The sequence below is a fragment of the Corvus hawaiiensis genome, chromosome 3, assembly GCF_020740725.1.
Source record: "Corvus hawaiiensis isolate bCorHaw1 chromosome 3, bCorHaw1.pri.cur, whole genome shotgun sequence".
Lineage (NCBI taxonomy): Eukaryota > Metazoa > Chordata > Aves > Passeriformes > Corvidae > Corvus > Corvus hawaiiensis.
This window is the reverse complement of record NC_063215.1, coordinates 54,292,058-54,312,730: the sequence shown is the minus strand read 5'-3', so window position 1 is coordinate 54,312,730 and position 20,673 is coordinate 54,292,058. Positions and strand designations below refer to the sequence as shown.

Below are 20,673 nucleotides of genomic sequence, written 5' to 3'. Positions count from 1 at the left end.
CCCAGATTAAAGATTCAGAAATGGGGTGGGGAAGGGATAGAAGAGCTATTTGGCAAGCAGGTGGAACATGAATTCTAATACAAACTGTTTCCTGTTGTGTATATTTTAAGGCTTCTGCTAAGATCAGATAGACAAGAACTGACAGCAGACAATGCAAATATTTCATGTTCGAGTTTTCACATAATTTTTAAGACTTATGAAAGATTAGCCCAAACATTTCACAAGTGCAGCAAATCTTTAACAATGCTTATTAAATTAAGCAAGCATCCTTGCCATTTTAGTCTTGTAGCACACAACAAATAGGCAAACATAGAGTTTGGAAGTATTTCAGCATAGACTGCTCCTCTTCTAATAGCAAAACATTCCAAATATAGAGGTTTAAGTCAGAAGATTAAATTCACACAGCTGAGAGATGGCACATGACAGACAATCCAAATATTAAGTGCACATTTTTTGAGTTCCTATTTTAATTTCTCTAAAGAGGTAAGAATGCAAGTTATAGAAACAGTGCAAATATCTTCTGTTAGTACAAGCCCAAAAAAAAGACATACATGTCTGTGATGGTGATCACTGCAGAGAAGAGATCCTTCATGACAGAGGTGGGTAAATATTACATTTTAGTTTCATGTCAGAGTGAGTTAAGAAGGTCAGCCTGTGCTGTACTTTGAAGTTTACTCAATGAAGTAAGAGTCCTTGTTAGCATAACTTAGCTGAATGGAAAAAATGCTCTTGAACTTTTCCATGCACTGAAGATACAAGGCCAGAGGGACTGGCAGGGCATTCAGGGCTGTTCAGCCTCTCTTCAGGGTGAACTGATGTAAAGCCAGACCGCTTATGGAATCTTTGAGTACATATAAAATTGTTTTCTAATTCATCATATATTCAACTGCTTTACAGAATTAATAAACTCTAAGTATAAAGAACTCTTTTATCATCTTCAGAACTTGGAAATTTCCCCAGGATTCAAGGCTTTTAAAAAATCATGACCAAGATACTTTTGCTCAATTGAAGAGGAGGTAATTAAATACTTCATATAATCTTTACAAAACTCAGCTGAATAGAATTTTTACTCTTTGTTGCTCATGTTCAACCCTCTGACAAAAAATATGGTTGAGAGAATGGGATTACATATCAGTAGGTTTTCCCAAGACCAATGTCTTTTGAATGCATTCATTATTTGAATTTGAGACTAATCTACTCAAGGCAAACACTTAGTCCAATCCTTCTCTTTCTACACTCACCATGCTGTAAAAATGAGGCATAACAGTTCAAGTACCATATGCTTTTATTCTATATAATGATGCTGAAAGAGAAGAGGTTACTGCTTTACAGCCCATAAAACAAATCCTGTCAAACACAGAGGCAGTATTCAAGGAGAGTAATGTGTCTTACCCAATTGAATGTGATCTGTGGTGGATGCACAAGGAAAGAAAAGCAAGAATTAAAAGTATTAGGCAAAAGCAATAAAATTAGACATATATATCTGTAGCATGTCAAACTACCCAAGGAGAAAAATAAAACAATTTGCATTTAAATCTTGATGCTGGAATTCACAGTAGAATGTGGATGAATTCATATCCCTCCAAAGCAAAAATTTTCACGCAGTCCTTCTCTATGCAGTTACCTATACTGTACGCATAGAAGCACAGAAGTTCTGTCTACTAAATTTTGTGTTCTCTTCATTAGATCAGATTTAAACAATGCTAACTGGTTTCCTTCCCTCATAGCCTCCCTTGGTATCATTAAAAAAAAGTATAGGTGAACTGGAATTGTGCAGGTACATAAGAGCAAATGTCCTGTTTTCCCCTCTGAATTCCTTAATCATCTCTCAGTAAAGAAAGGTATGGAAAAAATAAGGAGTTTTTAATTCCTAAAATGACATTTTCTAAAATACCTGTTCCTTGTTGAAAACAATACTTGAAACACTTTGACACTGTGTTGGAGCTCACAAGAAACTTAATTAAGGCAGAACTGGGAGAGACACACTAATATACAATATTCAAAGGATGTCATTAATGTTCCAAAGTCGAGAAATGATGAGGCAGACAAGCCTCTCCTTCATCTGTGTTACTGATGTAGTCTTTAATTACAGACCACTTCAAGGGAACACCTGCCTCATGCAGCGAGCCAGATAGATGGTGCACACTTAATGAACATCTCTTCAAATACTTATTTTTCACATCCTTTCTCAATGTGTGGGGTGATGCATTATTTACTGTGCAGTGTTCAAACTTTGCTCCAAAGAAAAGCATTGATTTCTTCAGGTTTATTTACAGGGTTACAGACATCATCATGTATATAGGTGCTTCTCAAACATTCATGGGTTTATCTTCACAACACATTTCTGCTTAGACCCGTTTAAGTGATACTGTTGCCCTCCTTTTACTGCCTGCTGGCTCCCAGTAACAGCCATCCCCTTCTCCATGCCAATACAGATACTTGCACAGACATATGATAAAGAAATCTCTTACTGCAGACCTCTAAAAACCAGCACAAATGAAGGGGTGAATGTCTGTGGAAGTAAGAGGCAACAACTGCCTCATCCATCAGCAAAAGAAATGGTTATGAAATTACGTTCTGAAGCAAGGTAGTATTGCTATGTTCTTGATAGGGGTATCAAAAGACAGAAGGGTTTGAGAAGGGTAGTTTCAGGCATGACACCTACAGCATCTGAAGGAATTCAGATCCAACAACAGTTCTGAGTGCCCAGAACATCCCTAGATCACAGAAATCCTAAAAGGCTGTGCAAAAACTCCATCATCACCACAAAAAACAATGACAAAAAACCAAAACACACAACAATAAAGGCACACCAAAAATCAACTCCCAAAGTGGTAAAGCAGATTAATCATACCTGAACCATCCCCCAAAAGATTTTGGCTCAACCTGCTTCTAGAAACTTTAAATAAGAGAGATTTCATAGCCTTCAGATATAACCCTTGTTCAGCTGCACCCATAAGCCACCAGGCTAGACTTGCTAGCCCTTCTCTGCAAAGCTGCCTGGCCAGTGCCCCCCATCTCTGCTTTTGAATTTTTTTTTCATTTGTCAGTAAAGCGTATTACACTTTCCTACACTGAATTTTATAATTTAAAATAATGTGGAATTCTAATCTTGGTGCCTAAAGTGATTACATACCCTGCCACTGTAGTCATATGGGAATTCAAAGTGATACCATCCTGACACCTTCATCTAACCCAGCAATGAAAATGCTGATGAGTAACAGACTCAGGACAGATGCCTGCAAAATCCTGCATTATGGTCAGCTACTGAGACCTATTCTTTGGATATAATTTTCAGTTCCTTATGCTCTCTTCCTGCTAAAATATAACACCTAAGCTGTATTTCTCCAGTTCTGCAGAAAGAGTACAGACAGCCTTATCAAAGTCAAGCTCTATCACATCTACCTCCCATCTATCCTCTATGACAGGTGCTGTCAGTTCAAGATAATTGTTCTTGACAAACCCTTTTATGTTTTTGCCATCATGCCATCTTCTAGAAGCTTAGAAAATAACAGGTTAATGCATTCCTCCAGTATCTGCTTTGTAGTTCCCAGAACTTCTCTTGCCCCTCTGGGGACAGATGAACTTTGCCTTTCTCCACCCCTCTGGTGCCTCCTCTATACCTTCTGTGCTGATCTCTGAGGGGCACATTCAACTGCCACACTCATGCCCCCAGGCTCTCTCTTGCTGCCGTCTTTTGTGTCTTTCCACGTGTGCCTTCCAATCCCTGGCAGGAATGAGGCATTATATTACCTTCATTCATCTTGAGAGCTGGCTCATCCCAAGCACTGAATTTGAAAGGGGTCTGTGTGATCATGTAATTAAAGAAAACGTACCAGACAGCTGAATGAAGGAGCTATACAAAATGTAACTGCTGACATCCTAATTTGCATGCATGCCTTTGTTAGCTTAATCTTTAAATACCTTTACTTCAGTAGCAGCAATGTATGTGGTAGCATGCATATAGAGTGTAGTGTAAGTAGTTTACTTTTTCTTTCTTTCCTCTTTTTTTTATTTTTAAGCAATCCAAAACCCAGAAAGTCTCTCACTTGGTATCACAACTTGTTTCTAAAAAGGTCATCAGCAGGGATGAAACATAGATCCATACAGACAGCTGCAGAAGCAGGGATGAAACAGATCCATATAGGTAGCTAAAGAATAGTCCAGCACTATAGCATGAGCATGAAAAGATCCAAACTTTAGCAGAAAGCAAAGGAAAAAGGGATAAAGATCCTCAACTTTATCCCTTCTGTGCTCTTCTTAGCAAGAGCCAGGTTAAAATGTCAGTGCAATATCTTATACTGAGAGATCTGAGCCTCTGATCACTGCCCTGTGAGTGACCTGGGACTATCCCCTTCCCCTTCACCTTCCATACCAGAGAAATATTAAAGGAGACAATATGAGCTGGAGATGTAGGAGCAAAAAAAAAAAATCTTGCTGGCATATAATTAATCACAAGACCTATTAATGAAGAATCTATTATCTTAGCTATACTGCTAGTGTCTGGTTTGTATTCTAAAGCAAAAGTATCTGTACACTGGTTTTATATGCATTTCTGGTATTTCTAGAAACACGATATTAAATAGGATGCATTATGACTGTAAAGAGACCTTACAGGCACTATTAATTAATACAAAATGCAGAAAATGTAAAATGCTATTGATTATTCATGCACAAAATGAATTAGAGAGTTGTGACACTGGGAGGATGGGGTGGGGATGAAAGAGAAGCATAGCAGCTGCACGAAAAGCACTTGGTCCCCAAAGGGTGGCACCTCTGTTCTTTCAAACATGCAGAATTTTGTCATTTTTCTTTCTTATAGATTTTATCTTCTTGAATGCTAACACAGCAAAATAGCACATTTGGGGGAGTCTATCTGGCCTATTGTTGTTATATGATATTTTAGTAATATTTTTAGAGATAAAACAAGATGAAAATTAAGACCCAGCAACTTCAGAACAGAAAAACGTGTTGCACATAGTGCTCTGTACAGTGGACATAACAGGCAAAGTAGAAAACAGAATTTTGTTTCATGAAGAAGGCAGCCTTCAGTATTTAGTCAGTCTGACTACAAACCCTTTCAAAATCACCATCACCACAGGCAGGCAGTAAGGCTGCTGAACATACTGGGAATTATGATGACATCTGGATTTTAGAAATCAGCTTCAAGTTTCTGCTCTGAATGAAAGCAGAACAGGGATTTGCATCTGGATGTCATTGGTGACTATAAACCTTAATGCCTAACCAAGAGAATTAAGCTAGAGTCTAATGTTTGTTTAAAAGGGCATTATGGGTAGGGGGTGGTGATAATCCATACACTAGATCACTGAAATAAAATTATTTGGATTAGCAAAAAAGCCAAGCCAACAATGACACAGAAAATTCTTGCCTCTTTACAGTTTACTTCCCCAAACACAACTGGGATTGGAAAGGGAGGGGGAAGATTTTTAAAACCTGGTTATTTAAGTGATAAGGTTTGTAATGTGACCCCACACAGAACTGCACCTGCCCAAGCTGAGCCAAGAACTTAGGCCAGCTTTGTTGCTCAGGGAAGCATATTGACCATCACTGCAGATTTAGGATGTGCAGCAGATGCAGAAGGCCCAAGTCACACCACGCTCTCTATAACTATGGGAGCCTGGCTAGACTGCTTGCTGCTTCATCATTAAGCATCAAGAAAACTCTCCTAACTGAGAACTTAAATGAAAACAGCAAGTACCCACAAAAAAGGCAGCACTGGTAGTTCATATTTTCCTGAAAAATTCCCAACCAGATTCAAGATAATAATATCAATCAAAGAAAGCTACTAGAAACCAGATTTTTGATTAATCAAAATGGACTCAGCCTCTGCTCTGAGCCCTTGGCTAAAGGGCTAATGGGATAAATATCGCCCATCTGCCATGTCAGAAGCATGACTGCCATGGCATGAGGGCTGATACTGACAGGTAAGACAAAGGCATTTGGTAAGAGATTAATTAAGAGAAATATTAAATGATAAACATGCTCTATTGCTTCAGCGCGCATTTCAGCTGGGTGCGGCTCCACGAGCCGCACTCTAGATCAGTGAAGACATTTCTGCCTTTGCAGTTAATGTCACACCATGTGCAAAGCACAAGTAATAGGACCTGAGAAATCCTGAACTGCTAAGTCATCCTTCCCTCTATGATCCAGAGCCAGCGCTCAAGGTATTCACACAGAAACTCTTTGTCGCTGCTGTGGGATCTAAAAGGTGGAAACAGCAACAGGACCTGTTTGCTGAGCTGTGGGCTCATCTTTTTCACAAGAGGAAGTGTTAGGAAAGAACATAAAATGAAACAGAATATGTGGTGCCACATGCATCACACACATCTTTTTTAATCCCTCAAAAATACAGAATATAACTATAAATGCAGGGAAGGCAGAAAGAATTAACAAAGGTAGCAAAAAGACTTGTGAAAGTGACTCATCCAGCTGGAGCCTGTAAAGAGGGAACGGAAGTGAAATACAATAAAACCATAAGAAATAATGAGTGAAATGAAGGTCAGAAGAACTCACTCACTGTTTCTCATAATGGAAGAGCCAGAAGGCACCAAAGGAAAGACCAGGGAGACTCCAAATACGGAATGAATGAATGAGCAACAGACTTTACCACATAAATTCCTATTCATCTGGGGAGACATGAGGTGTTATGAATTTCAAAATCTCATATAAGTTAAAATCAATTCTGAAAAAGATAAATTCATGAAGAAAAACCCTCAAGAAACATCTAAATGAAGGCTCAAATTTCTGTTTTAGAAAGTTCTCAGCTCTCATATTTCTGAATGCTAAAAAAAAATATACTAGGAAAATATAATTGCACGCCTGCTTATTCTTCTATCCTTTGATAGGCATATACTACTCAAGAATGTTTAACTGTATAAAGTCAAAAATTCTTAGTTATGTTTATAGCCCGGTTGCAAGTCACTCACTAAATTTCCATTTTGAACTGCAGTATGGAAAAAGACACTGTAAAGCAGATGACACAGTAATGAAGATTTTCCTTCTTTAGTTTCACCTAGAGAAACATTAGTACTTCTATAGAGGATTTATTAAGCTGTATGTAAAAAGTAGGTATTAAGGGGGGATTCGAAAGATTTAAGATCCAGAATAAAAATAAAAAGTGGAAAAAAGTTTTAGCTGCCATGAATTAAGCTTCAGCCATTTGCAGCACACACAGCTCTTAGGATATGGTTACCTCATACATTACAAAAAAACAAAAAAGGGAATACATACCAGTGGGATAATATGCAGTATTAATAAATGAGACTGTAACTCCACAGGTCAAACAGTATATTGTAGAGTTACCCATGTCCATTTATTTCATCACAAAAAATCAACTCCTTCAAACACTCAAGAAGTTCTGTAATCCTACTACCTAATGAAAACTGGAATGCTGGTTTACAGTATACAATTTCTGTTCTCATACTGAGGAACTGTAAGACCAACACTTTAAAAGATACATCAACATATAAAGCCTGACACTGAAGTTTCCTTTAAGTGACAGCTCTACTGACCCCAACTCCTGTTACTTCCATCATATCTATTTTTATACAACTGCAGAACAAAACTTTGCAGTACATCTTGAAAAAAGGGATTAAAAATAGCCTGAAATATTTTCTGTCTTGTCACAAGCAGGTCCTAGATAGGCTTCTTTTCTTCAGATGGTATTTTTCTCCAGCATCCACATATGAATAAAATTGGGTTAATAATGATCTAACAGCAATTTTTTGTTCCATTTTACTTGTACGTTTCTTTGAGTTTGCAAAGTTATTCCGAAAGGATTTCTGACTGTACTTTTTTAAAAAAAAAACACAACTCATATAAATTATATCTTTGGTCATCATTATGCCTTCTTTTCAGTTAAAATATGAATGTTAGTAAATACTCTCACTACGAACTACTTGAGCCTTTAAAACACTAATATAGAAGGAAAAGAAGAGCTGACAAATGATTTATACATTTTGTCCTCTAAACAAGACCAGAGAAGCAGCAGATGCCAATACCTCATATCTCCAAACTTCTTGCTGATAGCTGTTCCTACATTGCTGATAGCTGCTGTTGCTTTTTGCCCCGCATGGCTCAGGGTCTCGTGTGTTTTCTTGTAACTGGAAACAAAAAACAGAACAGAAATAGTGTTAAGTATTAAAAAAGAGAGACTAGAATCCCTGCAATTAATTTCCCTCAAAGTCCCAACCACTGAAATGTTAAGAAACATAGCTCAAAACAAAAGGTGAGGATGCCCATTTCTGCACAGCTTACAAAGTGCAGGGCTCTCCAGAGAGCAATCCTTCACTAAGCCATCCTCTCTTTCCTCCTTGCAGATAACATCCCCCAGATGGGTCCATTCACACTGGTTAAAAGAAGAATGCAGTGATTTGTTGAATACCTGTTTGATACAACTTCTGTTTACAGAAAATCATATTTACATCAAGTATGTATTCTTCCAGCAGACACTGACCTTGTGGCAAAATCTGCTGTCTGAAGCACGAGAAGAATCACAACAAATACACCTCTGCTCTTTCAAGCATATATATATTAGGTAAATTTAACAGATACAAAATGATTCTGTGATATTGAAAATAGAAAAAAATTATCAAATCTGTCTCCATATGCCACAATTTTCCTTTTTTTCCTCACTTTTTAAAATTTCTTTAAAGAAAGAAGGCTTGGGGAAGGACAGAGAAAGAAAGATGAAGAAACCTAGATAGTGAACGCATATTCTCAGTAGGACTGAATTATTTTAAAAGATGTCACTAATTTCACTTATAGCATGCAGATTCAAACAGAATAATCTTAATTTACTGATCCAGAATACACATTCTGACCCATACAGACCCTTCAGTAAACTTGCATTCTCAGAGTAATCAATAAGCTTTTCTGCACAGATGATTTTCTGCTGACTAAACTAATTCTGAGCATGTCAGAGGCTTCCTTCTGAGTAACTTATCTGATACTCCCAGTGACGCAGACAAGCTCAGAATTAGAAGTACTGACCTAGTAACAAAAGGAGAGCACACTATAATCAGTCTTGTATCCTGTGGTGTGCGTTGGCAGACAAGAACTGAAGAAATGATCATGAAAAATTCAGAAATAAAATTCCACTGATTCTCATTCTCCTTAGAACAAGAACTGTAGGATTGCAAGCATGTACCAAAATACACTGGTGACTGATAAAAGAGAATCCCACTGCCTAAGTCCTTACAACAGAGTATTTTCTCCTTATTAGTATGTATATGAAAGCAATAACTTTGTGGAGGAAGGAGGGGAAATAAGATTAACATTTGCAGTATGGCACATCACATTTTATGTCACATCCTTTTAGCCCCAGCAGTACCTATTGCTGAAAGTCCTCTCTTCTGGATTGTGTTTTACAAACCACTGGTTTGACAGCAGATGCCATATAATGCTCTGTTCTTTCAGACAATATATTTTGATTTTATGTTCCTAAACCCCAGAATCCTACTGACCAAACAAGTTCTTAAACTACCAGTGAATGGGCTCCTTCTATGAAGGTGCTTGTCTCTGTTTTCACTGACTAACAAGGCAATCCACAGGGAGTAACTGAAGACTAGGGTACCAAATCTCTAGGAGTCTCCAGTTAGATAAGCTGAACCAAGCACATGCACAATGTTGAATGACAACAAGGACTAAAGCATTGCAATGCTGGCAGAAGGAACACAAATTATACTTAGAAAGGATGAAGGTCATGCCTGTTTTATTTATTGTAGTACAACACAGAGAAGATGGAGAAGATTGGTTTTTACCAGATCTCCTTTCTCCTTAGCCAGTCTGTCCTTGGACATAGAAAAATGCAATACCCATTTCACTGAGGCCTCGTCCTCTAGCTTTACTAGTTTAATAGCTCTGTCATTCACTTGCTGAGAGTAGATGTACTCTCATAAACTAGAATGCGATGAGACCCTAAAATAAGGATGCTACAGTCAAACGATGAGCACGTAGTTTTTTGGTAAGAGTTGCCTATGAAAAAGAAGAAAACCAAATATTCTGTTGCCTGTGGCATACAAGTCTTAAAGTGTCTGCTAACAGAGAAGCTTCCTAAACCATTCAGCACAAGCGGAATTTTGCTGATGACAAAATGAAGGCCAAGACTTGACTTCGAAGTCTAAAAGGTCCTTTGTAGCACAACCCATTTATGTACAGGTTGAATGTACATAGTAAAATACTTTTCAGATTGAACTGGTTTTTTGAAATGACACCTTGGAGTTAATTTTATTCACATATTTAACTTTATGACAAAATGTCTCCATGTCTTATCATGTTCTTCACACCATGTAAAATGATTAAGAGAACAGTCCTAAATGTCCCATACAGCAGACAGACCTAAATTTCACTGAGAAACATTAGAGTCCCCTACATATTTCTGAACATTACATTGGTTAGAACACATCTTCTGGAAACTGGCTGATATGACACTGATTTTGACATTCCAACAATATTATGTTTTCTCTGTAAATCACATAAATGCAACATCCTCCAGTATGTACACTAGCAAGAAAGACATGGTGACTGCATTTGTGTTCCTAATACTTTTGGCATTACGTAAGAGTGTAAATCCAGCTAAAACTGTTACACAACCAGTCTTTTTTCAGCACCAACTTCAGCAAAAATGACCTATGACATGACCCCTCCTCCCTTCAGCAACGCTGAAGACAAGCTTTAAGGAATAACAAAATAACAAAGGTGAAAATTGAGCACAACATACAATACCTGTCAGCAGAGACAAGAAACATTAATTTCATCAATATTACTATGATGTTATTAATCAATAACATCTGAGCTCACTGATAGCTTAAAAATCAACCCCCTGCCCATTCCCACCTCTCCACCATTATGTGTATCACTATGCCTTCTTCATAAATAATCTGTCCACAGAGCACATTGCCTCACTGTACTTAGATATGCTCTGTGTTGGTATTTTGATATACGATGCACAGTATTTTGGCTCAGATATTTTTATCCTTGTAGTTATGTCATATTTTCAGCATCCATTTGATATCTTGCCAAGCACTCTGGTAATAATGATCTCTTCAACACATTCTCTCTGTCACCTGGGAATCTGCTCAGCTGTATTTCGCATTAATCATCTGACCAAGCAGTTTGCATCATCTCATGTAACTCAGAGCAGTTTGTACTTTTGTTTTTATTCACTGAACAGCCTACCTCATTTTCAGAAACCTTTACCACCAGAAATAAAGTCGGATATTCCAGGTAAGAACTACAGACACAGTCCTCCTTACACCACCAAGTGCTCTGCATGCTAAGTCATCTACAACACCTGTGCACTCTCATCCTTTGAGCAGCCACTGCTAGCAATCCTTAGGTGAGTGCTGACCACCAGCTCATTGAGACAGGTGACAGCACCTCAGCAGTCAGTCAGCCAGCAGCTCAGATTAGACCAGTGACCCCAAAACTTATAGGTGGAAATGCTCCAGCAAAAACAAACTCAGATAATTTAGGATACAGAGATTCAAGAAATAGCACCTTCCATCCAAGCCATGGTGTGCATTTTTACACAAATACATCATTACACTCATACAAAGGCACCATCAGCATTACACCAGGTACCCAATAGCATTAGCAAAAGTAGAAACAGGCTACTTGATTTATTTAGTTAGAGTAGGAATGCCTGCTCTGATTTTGTGGCATCTGAAAATACTCTGTAGCACAGAAGAATTGCTGGTAATGGTTAACAAGGATCATATTCTGTGCTTTCACTTAGCACTTAACAGTAAATATTTATAATGTATTTCATAGACAACAGGGATTAAACAAATAAGTTATATCAACCACTGTCTCAATTGTAAACTTGTAAATAACACTCACCTGTGAACACTTGAACATTATCTTTATATATGACATTAACCTAAGAATTTCATCCATCAGCTTCTGATTATAATTCTGTTTTCAAAATAGGGTATTTCTTTAACAGAAGCAATTATTTATAAAACTGATTATCAGAGGTTATCACAAAACACGCTGATATTGCAGTTATATTCTGATAACATGCCCAACACAATTAAAGGCAGCTTTAAAGATAACTCATGTCTCCAGCGCTATAACATACTATTTAGACAAAGTAGATTTGCAGCATATTTTGACTGCATTTTCACTTGACAGTTTCATATACTACATTTAGGTTATGCTATCCTGTGACAACCAGATCTCACTAGGTGATTTTTACAGACAGTGAAAGGAAACACAAGGACATACTGTTTCATAAAACACAACACGTGAAGGAAAGAGTGCTTCATAGAGAGAACAGCCGAGCAGCAGCCTTTTAGAGAGAACTAGACATTTAAATGGCCAACATCATCTGCAGGACAAGACAGGACAATCATACCCATCTCATCTCAGTACAGAATTGCCCTTCACATGGCAGAGTTAAATGTAACCTTCCTTCACAGGTGCAATACATGGCCTGCTGACAGAAGTAGGCTACACATATAATATTTATATTTTGCATGTCAAGCTGCACGTTTGATCTACTGCAGTGAATTATAAGGAGTTTTAATTCAGCTTCTGTAAAATTAGTACAATTGCATTATAATTAGTACATCTTCATTCAGCATTGTGCCTCTCCATCAATGCTTGCTGGGAAAACGAATCCATTTGAGAAACCCTCGCCTGTGATAAGGCTCACAGAAGATGTAACAGAATGCAAACAATTAACAACAAAACCATACAGTAGAGCTGAGCCTGGTAGCACAAGCCATGCCCTATGGAGCTTTCTTCTTTTCAGTTTTCAAACCATTAGTCAGCTTAAGAATGACTTTTCTCCAATCGATCTAAAGCATCTGGATCCCTGAGAAACTCTCAGCTAGAAAACTATTTTTCTGTTGACTTTCTGGGAGAAACAGGGCTCAGCATTAACTAAATTATGCTAATACTCAAATGAAATAAATGCATATATGAATGACAGAGAAAATGTACATAAAACATTCTCTAAGAGCATTCTTAGTTGTCATTTTTGCCACAAATGAACTCTAAGCTGTTGTATGTTTTTTTGTAGTTTGTTTTGGTGGGTTTTTTTTAGTACTCTCCTGAAATTCATTCCAACTTCAAAACCAAACAACAGACCTTTTTTTTTTTTTTGTCATCCTTCCCATTGCCAGGGGTGTTAAGAATTAACAGAAACTGCCGGCATTTGGATGGGTACATATGCCTAAATCTAAGGAAGTATGCCCCAGGTAGTTCCTCTCCCACAGAGAGAACTGAGGGAACTGAACCTCTGCAGGCTGCAGCCAGAAATCTGTGGGCAGCACATGGAAGGTGACTGTTCAATAGGCTGGAGAGAGTCACAGGTCAGGAAAGGTGCCAGACAAAGGTGCCAGATGTTCTGGGATATCTTGCCCTGTAATCTTCAAGCACTTGGAAAAAATCTGCGATACAGTTGTTTGAAACACATTATTTGTGCAATGCAGCATGGGGGGGGGAGGGGGGGGGGGGGCGGGGAGGAAAGTGTGCTACAGTTACTCTCCAAGTAGAAAAGTCAAAACATGTTTGCTGAAGCACAGAGGATCTTAAGACATTACAGGCCAAAACCTGACAGTTCATCATACCTTAGACTGTATCAGTAACACTGTCTGTGGGCTCTGTACTGTACACTAGGTTAACAAAATTATGCAGATTAAACATATCCCAGCCTCTCTTTTCCTTTCTTCCCCTCCCTTTCTCCTTTTCTTCCTTTTCATGTAGTTTTCCTCCTCTTTCCTTTTCATGCTTTTTTTTTCTTTTTCCTTCCATTTCTCCCTTTCTTTTACCTTTTCCCTTCCCTTTCCCTTTTCCCTTCCCATTTTTACACTGACGCTTTACTGGTTATTTTTAATCCTTGTCATTTCAGAGATTTTAACTGACATTCGGGTCTCCCTTCCCATCCTTACAATTCCATACACACACATACAGATAACTATAATACACATGTATATATTTTCTGGTGCCCCATGATAATTACAGTGGGTTTTTTCCTGAGAAATGAACACTGGAACAGATCACCTGAGCTTACTGTGGAGTTTCCATTAGCTGAAGGTTCTGGTGGAAACAAATGGACATACACCTTTTGGACAAGGAACAAAGAGAACAGATTAAGTTAACTTCTTTAAGCCCTTTCTCCTTATTACTCCACCCTTCCAAATTCAAGGCCAGAGACACATGCAGAAAATCAGCAAAGTAATTATATTTGAAGACAGCATGAAGATTGCCTGATCTGACGCCAAGAAAGCAAAGTCAGTGGAAGGGAGAGGCTCCTTTTACTTCCATATAGCACAGACTCACACACAGGTAATGTACTTGCTAAAGCCAACACAATTTCTTCACTTACACAACTGTTACATTTACTTGCAAATTTAGAGAAGAAAATGTCAAAAGGTGATTACACATAGCAATGAACAGAAACACCCACATTTCTTTTACTACCACTCATAAGAAGTATGTGTGTGGGAACACAGTTTACTTAATTCCTAGAAGTCACAGTAGGACTGTGGCTGTCCACGAATTATATCCGACTTACTGAAAAAACTTCTGAAACTTTGGAACACATTACTATATATTTAAAGTTGTATGAACAAAGACTGCCTGTACCACAGATTGTAAGCCTAAAACACATGCAGCGCAACCGTTACTTTCTATTTTCTTATCACCTGGCAGAAATTTGAACTATAAAACATTAAGTTCCCAATAGCTGTTGAAACCTATGCAACTGTCCTCAGGTTTCCTATCAGGACTAAGCTTGCTCACATAGTTCCACAATAGTCAATGAATAGATCTTTATTCTATCTCTGGAGGAAAAGACCAAGTCCATGTTGAATGTTCTTGTCCCAAATCTTAATTAAATATCACATGCAAGAACAGAGCAACACTGAAACCTTCCTAAAAAGGCTTGAAAAGACAGCTACAACTTAAAAAACAGCCCAGGGCCCTGTCTAGGAAACATGCTGTTTGGAGCCAGCACATACAGTTCTCTTGATTTGGCTCTCTAATTCATGAGCTTTTCTCTTTCTGCAAGTAAAAATTTTTGTCTGAGGGCAAAAGATGAAAAGCCATTTTGAAAACAACTCTGTCAGATTCCTATCCTAAATGTCAGTCTTGCGTGGATCCACTTTCCATCACATCAAAGGCTTCCCAGGCCCCCAGCCAGAATCACTAAACATATGGGCTTTGATTTCACATCATTTCATTACTACAGCCCTTGAAGATATAAAGAGTTTCCTTTAATTTTTTAGTTATTCTAATAATTTATTTGCCGTGTACTGCTGCTTACAGTGGTTTGAATGTCTGGAGTATTTCTCTTCTGGAAAGGTTTAGTAGCAAACCAAGCATTTTCATCTCCGAAGCTCTCACCATAGTTATTATTCCATCCATGGGTTGAAAGGTTAACCATTTAAAACAGAGGAGGTTCATGTCTTATAAGAGTTGATAACATTTCAAGAAAGGATAACAAAGGAGTTTGTGGGAACTATTAGGCTGGAGTGAATTTATTGGTGTGTAATTTTACAGGTACGACTACCCCTTAGAATCTCAGTAGTACTGAAATAGATCCCAAGAGGACAGGACTATGATGTCTTATGGTTTTTTTCCAAAGAACTACAGAAGAGCACCAAATGAAAAGCTGAGGGACAAAGCTGAGCATGGTTACAATATATATGCTCAGCAAAGGGCAAGATCTCTTGTGAATCTATGTCTTTAGTGCTTAATATGAGGGACTAGTGAAAGAATAAAGTAATCCTTGTAACCTTCTCCATATATAATGAAATGCAATTCTATAATTGCATTGAAGAATACAATTACTTGGGACTTCGTCTGAAAAAAAATGAAGCAACAGGAGTCTCAGTAAGCTCAGCAAAGAGCAATGCAGAGTCCTGCAACTTGGGATTAATAACCCAGCAGAGGCTGGGGATCAACCAGCTGGAAAGCAGCCTTGTAGAAAAAGACCTGGAATCCTGGTAGAGAACAGATTGGACATGAGTCAGTGCCTTGGCAGCAAAGGTGGCTAACAGTATCCTGGGGTGCATTAGGAAAAGTGATTACAGGGTGAGTGAAGTGACACTTCCCCTGTCAGCCCTGGTTATGGCCACACCTGGAGTGCTGGGTCCTGCTCTGGGCTTCTCAGTACAAGGCAGACATGGACAAAGTGGAACAAGTCCAGCAAAGGTCCATAAAGATGGTAAAGGACTGGAGCACCTCTCATATGAGGAGGCTGGGAAAGCTGGGACTGGTCACCTTGGAGAAGGCTCATGGAAGGATCTCATCAATGTGTATAAACAACCTAATGAAAGGAGGAAAGAAGATAGAGGCAAGCCCTTTTCAGTTGGTATCTAGTGAAGGTGCAAGAGGCAACCAGCACAAATTAAATGCAAGAAATATTAAAATATATTAATATTTTAATATTTAAGAAAAATAAAAATGTTTTTCACAGCAAGGGCAACTGAACATGGAACAGGTTGCCCAGAGAGGCTGTAGAATCTCCATACTTGAAGATATTCAAAACCTGACTAAACACAGTCCTGAGCACTCTGCTTTAGCTGGTCCTGCCTGAAAGAGGCAGTTGGACTAGAGAGTCTCCTGATATTGTTTGCTGTCAACACCTCAAATATTCTGTGATTCTGTATAAAACCAGGTCAATCTTCATAAATACTATCTTCTACCTTAATCCACTATACGGTGAAAATCTGAAGTATGGAAGGTAAGGAGACCTGTGGGAACTTTACAGAAGCACCACCAAGAAGCTTCAACTAAATACAATTCCTTCAGGTTATGTAAAACCTTTCCTTTGTAGCAAAACGTTAATTAGAAAAGCTCAATTATGGTCTTTAAAAATATCCATGTAAAGACACTTGTAATGATTTCTTAAGCTAAAATAAATAACCTCAAACTTCACCAACATGACCCTGCTTCTAGCATCTAAATAAGAATGAATTATCTATTTTTAAAATATAAAAAACCTGCATTGCTAGAAGTTGAATATCCACCCACCTCTGTTCACTGAAAACCCAATCATTAAAAAGGTGTGTGGGGGAAGTCATTCCAGTTGAATGCCTTACCACCAAGAAACCAAACCAAACTCAAGGCAATCATTTGCTCTCTAGTTGCTGATGTCCTCTATAGCAGAATCCTTTGTATTCCCCAACACATAGATTATACTAAACATCAGTGCACTGAACAGTACAGGAAATTAATAAGGAACTTGTGGCCAACCATTTAAAATGTAAATGCTTTAAAATTGTCAAAATCCCAAGTTTAAATGTAGTCAGTAGAGGTGGCATGCATCCTGTAAGTTAGGTCATGACTCTTAACTAGTGGTCAAACACACTTCACAGGACTGTTTCTGAGAAAAGTCAACCCCTCTTCCTTTAAGTCCATTCTAACCACAAGAATGCATCCCTAAATGGAGAGCTTAAAAAGAATAACAATAAGTGGACAAAAACTTTGGTGCTCTGTGGCTTTGAAAAATTCCCTGTTAAAGAAAAGTCATTTTAACTTACAGGAAAGCACAGCAGCTAAGTGAAACAAAATTTGTCCTCTTAAAACCAGGTCATTTTAAAATTTAAAATGAGTAATTGTGGATTTAGAAACCTAAAGTACAGGCATGTAAATATTTTGAACTTTTTATTTTAAAACAGGCTTTTCATCCTTCCTAAATCAGAGAATCTTGGTGAATAATGCTATCCCACTGCTATTTTGGTACAGCAACAATGAATCATCTCTATTACTCAACACAACCATTCTTAAGAATGCTGGATTACCATGACTTGTACCAGCACTGGTGTTCTGGCATGAGTGTCTAGCAGAATTATACAGCAGTTGGACCATAAACATTAAGATTTTTAGGTGCACAAATGGGACTCCTGCTTCTCAGTTCCATGTAACTATTTCTGGACACTTATCACCTAATGAACTGTAGTTTCTGAAACGCATCTTAAATAAAAAGTAGCAACTACCACACTGAAAAAGTCTCCTAAGTCTCTCTATCTTTGTGGAAAATATGTGAAGGAAAAAGTAAGACCTATCTGGGAACTTGCTACCAAATTTCAAGTAAAAATGAAAGTTTTTGTTTCAAAATTTTGCTAGTCTCTCCCAGTAATTCTAGTTCAGATGTCTTGTACCCCTCCTCTCTTCTAAAGCTCAGTGTCTCTAAACTATTCTCTCCTAGCAGATACCAGACATCCTCACCAAGGCAACACTGATACCCCTGCTAATGACATCTCATGAGAAACAGGACCTAGATGAGAAACTGTCCAACAGTGAGAGACAGGAGACTTACAAATTGTATTTTTTATTAAGGGGTTTATTCCTTATTTGACTTCTCATGAAAATACAAATAATAGTTCTTTTCATGTAAAAATATACATTTTAACATACTTTACCAAGTCTCTGTCAGCACCTTGAATGCACTGAGAGGAACTGCTAATGCTTTTCCCCCAACTCCCCCGAGTTTGGCCGTTCAGGGTGAGTTCTGGCACTGCACAGCTGTGAAACCTTGGGTAAGACTGCGATGAAAGTGTTGTGCAAGAGTTGGGACAACCCTTGTTAAGCACCTTTTCCCTTCACTTGGGAGCTATACTAAAGCCTAGACTGAATTTAAGACCAAGTCATATTACTGGTATGCCTGTGTCTGGCCAGGTACCTCATAGATCTTGAACTCACAGATTTGACTCCCTGGCTTGACCTAGAACCTGGCTCATCAGTAGAGACGCACCTGCAGATCTGAACTCTTGGCTTGACCCTCTTTGCTGTCATTGGACCTGGTCTGCTCTCTTTGTTCACGTATTGTGGGACTTCTCCTTCATGGCTGATGCCACTGCCCCCCTGCATTCCTTGCTGTCAACTCCCAGCTCAGCTCAGTTGTGGAGAAGATCACTTTTACTTCTCCTTAAGTGTCAAATTCAGTTGTCAAATGAAGAGGGAAATAAAAAGCAAATGACTTTTCAGACAGCACTTGATGAAAGGTGGGTGGTTCTTTCTACCAATGTTGCTATTAATTCAGCCCAAAAAGTTTTAGAAAAACATGGTATGTTCATATGTGTAAGTATAAAGATCAGTACTCACGCAGAAGTTGTCTGCATATCATGCCAGCTTTTGCTAAAGTTCTGCTTCAGTTCATTCATCAGACTTACGCCAAGTTTTTGTTTAATTTCAACCAGGTGCTTCTCTTTGGCTGCTAGCACTTGCCGCAAAGTTGAAATTTCATCCTCTAGCTGAGGGAAACAAGGAGAAAGGAGAAAAGTATTAGCCTGTTCCCACAGAATGATAACCACATACAATGTTAAAAGGCTAAATGAATCTCACGAACTTGTGCTTTTCGTAGGTAACTAGAGAAACAGAGTCAAGTGCTTGTGGAGATCACAAAGGCATGCCCAGAACAGAGCTGACACTACATTAAATTAACGCCTCAAACTGTGTCACCTATGTGCACCATCACACACATGCATTTGATAAGAGAGAGAATTATCCAGTAAGGAAGCAACTTCACCCAAATCTGCCTTAGGGCATTAGGAGTCTCAAACACCAACTTTTCATTCAATAGTAAAATGGGAATGGACAGGACAAGAGAATACTGGAAAATTCAAGCAAATATCTGTCTTTGAATGCACAGGCTTTTAATGTCACATTTGCAGATTTTTAGTCTCTGGTCCTGAAAAAAACAGATGCAAACTCCTAGGAGCAGGTTAAAAAAAATTAGAAAAATTGCATGATAATATATGACTTGAGAGTCAAATATTATATCCTTGTCATATGAGTTTTATTTATGTATTTTAGGCCCTACATATTTCAAAATTGTAACATAAAAATTTATAGATGGACTATTAACATGAGCAATCAGCACCAAAAGCATAAAAGCAGTCAGAAGACAGAGCAGATTAGTCTTTCCAGACATCCTAGTATTTAACAAAATTCTGTGATTTCAAGCTGTAAAGATGCCATCCAACCCAAACAGAGGAATGCAATTCTCCCTGCAGAAGACATTTCTTTGAAACATTTAAACAAAGACAGTGTTTTACCAAGGCAAGAACCAGAAGACAGGACTGTAAGAAGTCTGTGAGAAGAGGGACTGCAGAATTGTCCTGCCATTGGCTCAGAATCCTGCTCCTTGGGCAGCACTCCTGCAAGTGAGCACGGGTTTGCATTCTTCACCTGGAAGCCTCCCAAGCCAATCTACACAAGCAGCACATAGAGATACTGAAGCTAACAAGGGCAAGTGACACCAGAGCAGCTGCCTTTCACTTCAGGTTTACAAATTCCCTTACCAACTGTATTCCTTCCTCCATATGTTAGTAGGATAACATATGGCAACTTATCTGATTACCATATGTTAAGTTCCCTGGAACCCCAGTCTCCCTGTGATTTAACTCCATAGGCTGCAGGGAATGATGCAAGAACCAGCTGAAGCAATGCTGACCTCTAAGGCTATATTTAGGACATCAGTACCAGCATTATTTTTATTTTACACATTCATGCATTCTGATTCACTGTAAAACTGGCTGCAAGCTCATTGTTCTTGAAAAAGTTTCATCTTTGAATCCCCCAGCTATCAGTTTCTTTTCTTACTACCTGCTATTTAAATATTCAAGCAACTCAGGAATTAAGCAGCAAGACTACGAAGACAAAGGAAAGCCATGACCTGAGTGAAGCAGGTATCAG

General features: G+C 38.4%; 1 protein-coding gene across 3 annotated transcripts in view; it reads right to left on the bottom strand.

Annotated features, from left to right (window-relative positions):
- TPD52L1 (TPD52 like 1) overlaps window positions 1-20,673 on the bottom strand; it is a 49,109-nt gene that overhangs the window by 6,855 nt on the left and 21,581 nt on the right. For 2 of the 3 annotated variants that reach the window (XM_048296775.1, XM_048296777.1), the window contains 3 exons: window positions 19,081-19,229; window positions 8,022-8,123; window positions 1,393-1,407 (listed from right to left, as the gene is read on the bottom strand). In XM_048296775.1, the coding sequence (XP_048152732.1) occupies window positions 1,393-1,407; window positions 8,022-8,123; window positions 19,081-19,229 (266 nt within the window). The remainder of the gene's footprint in view (window positions 1-1,392; window positions 1,408-8,021; window positions 8,124-19,080; window positions 19,230-20,673) is intronic. The other variant, XM_048296776.1, reaches the window with a different exon arrangement.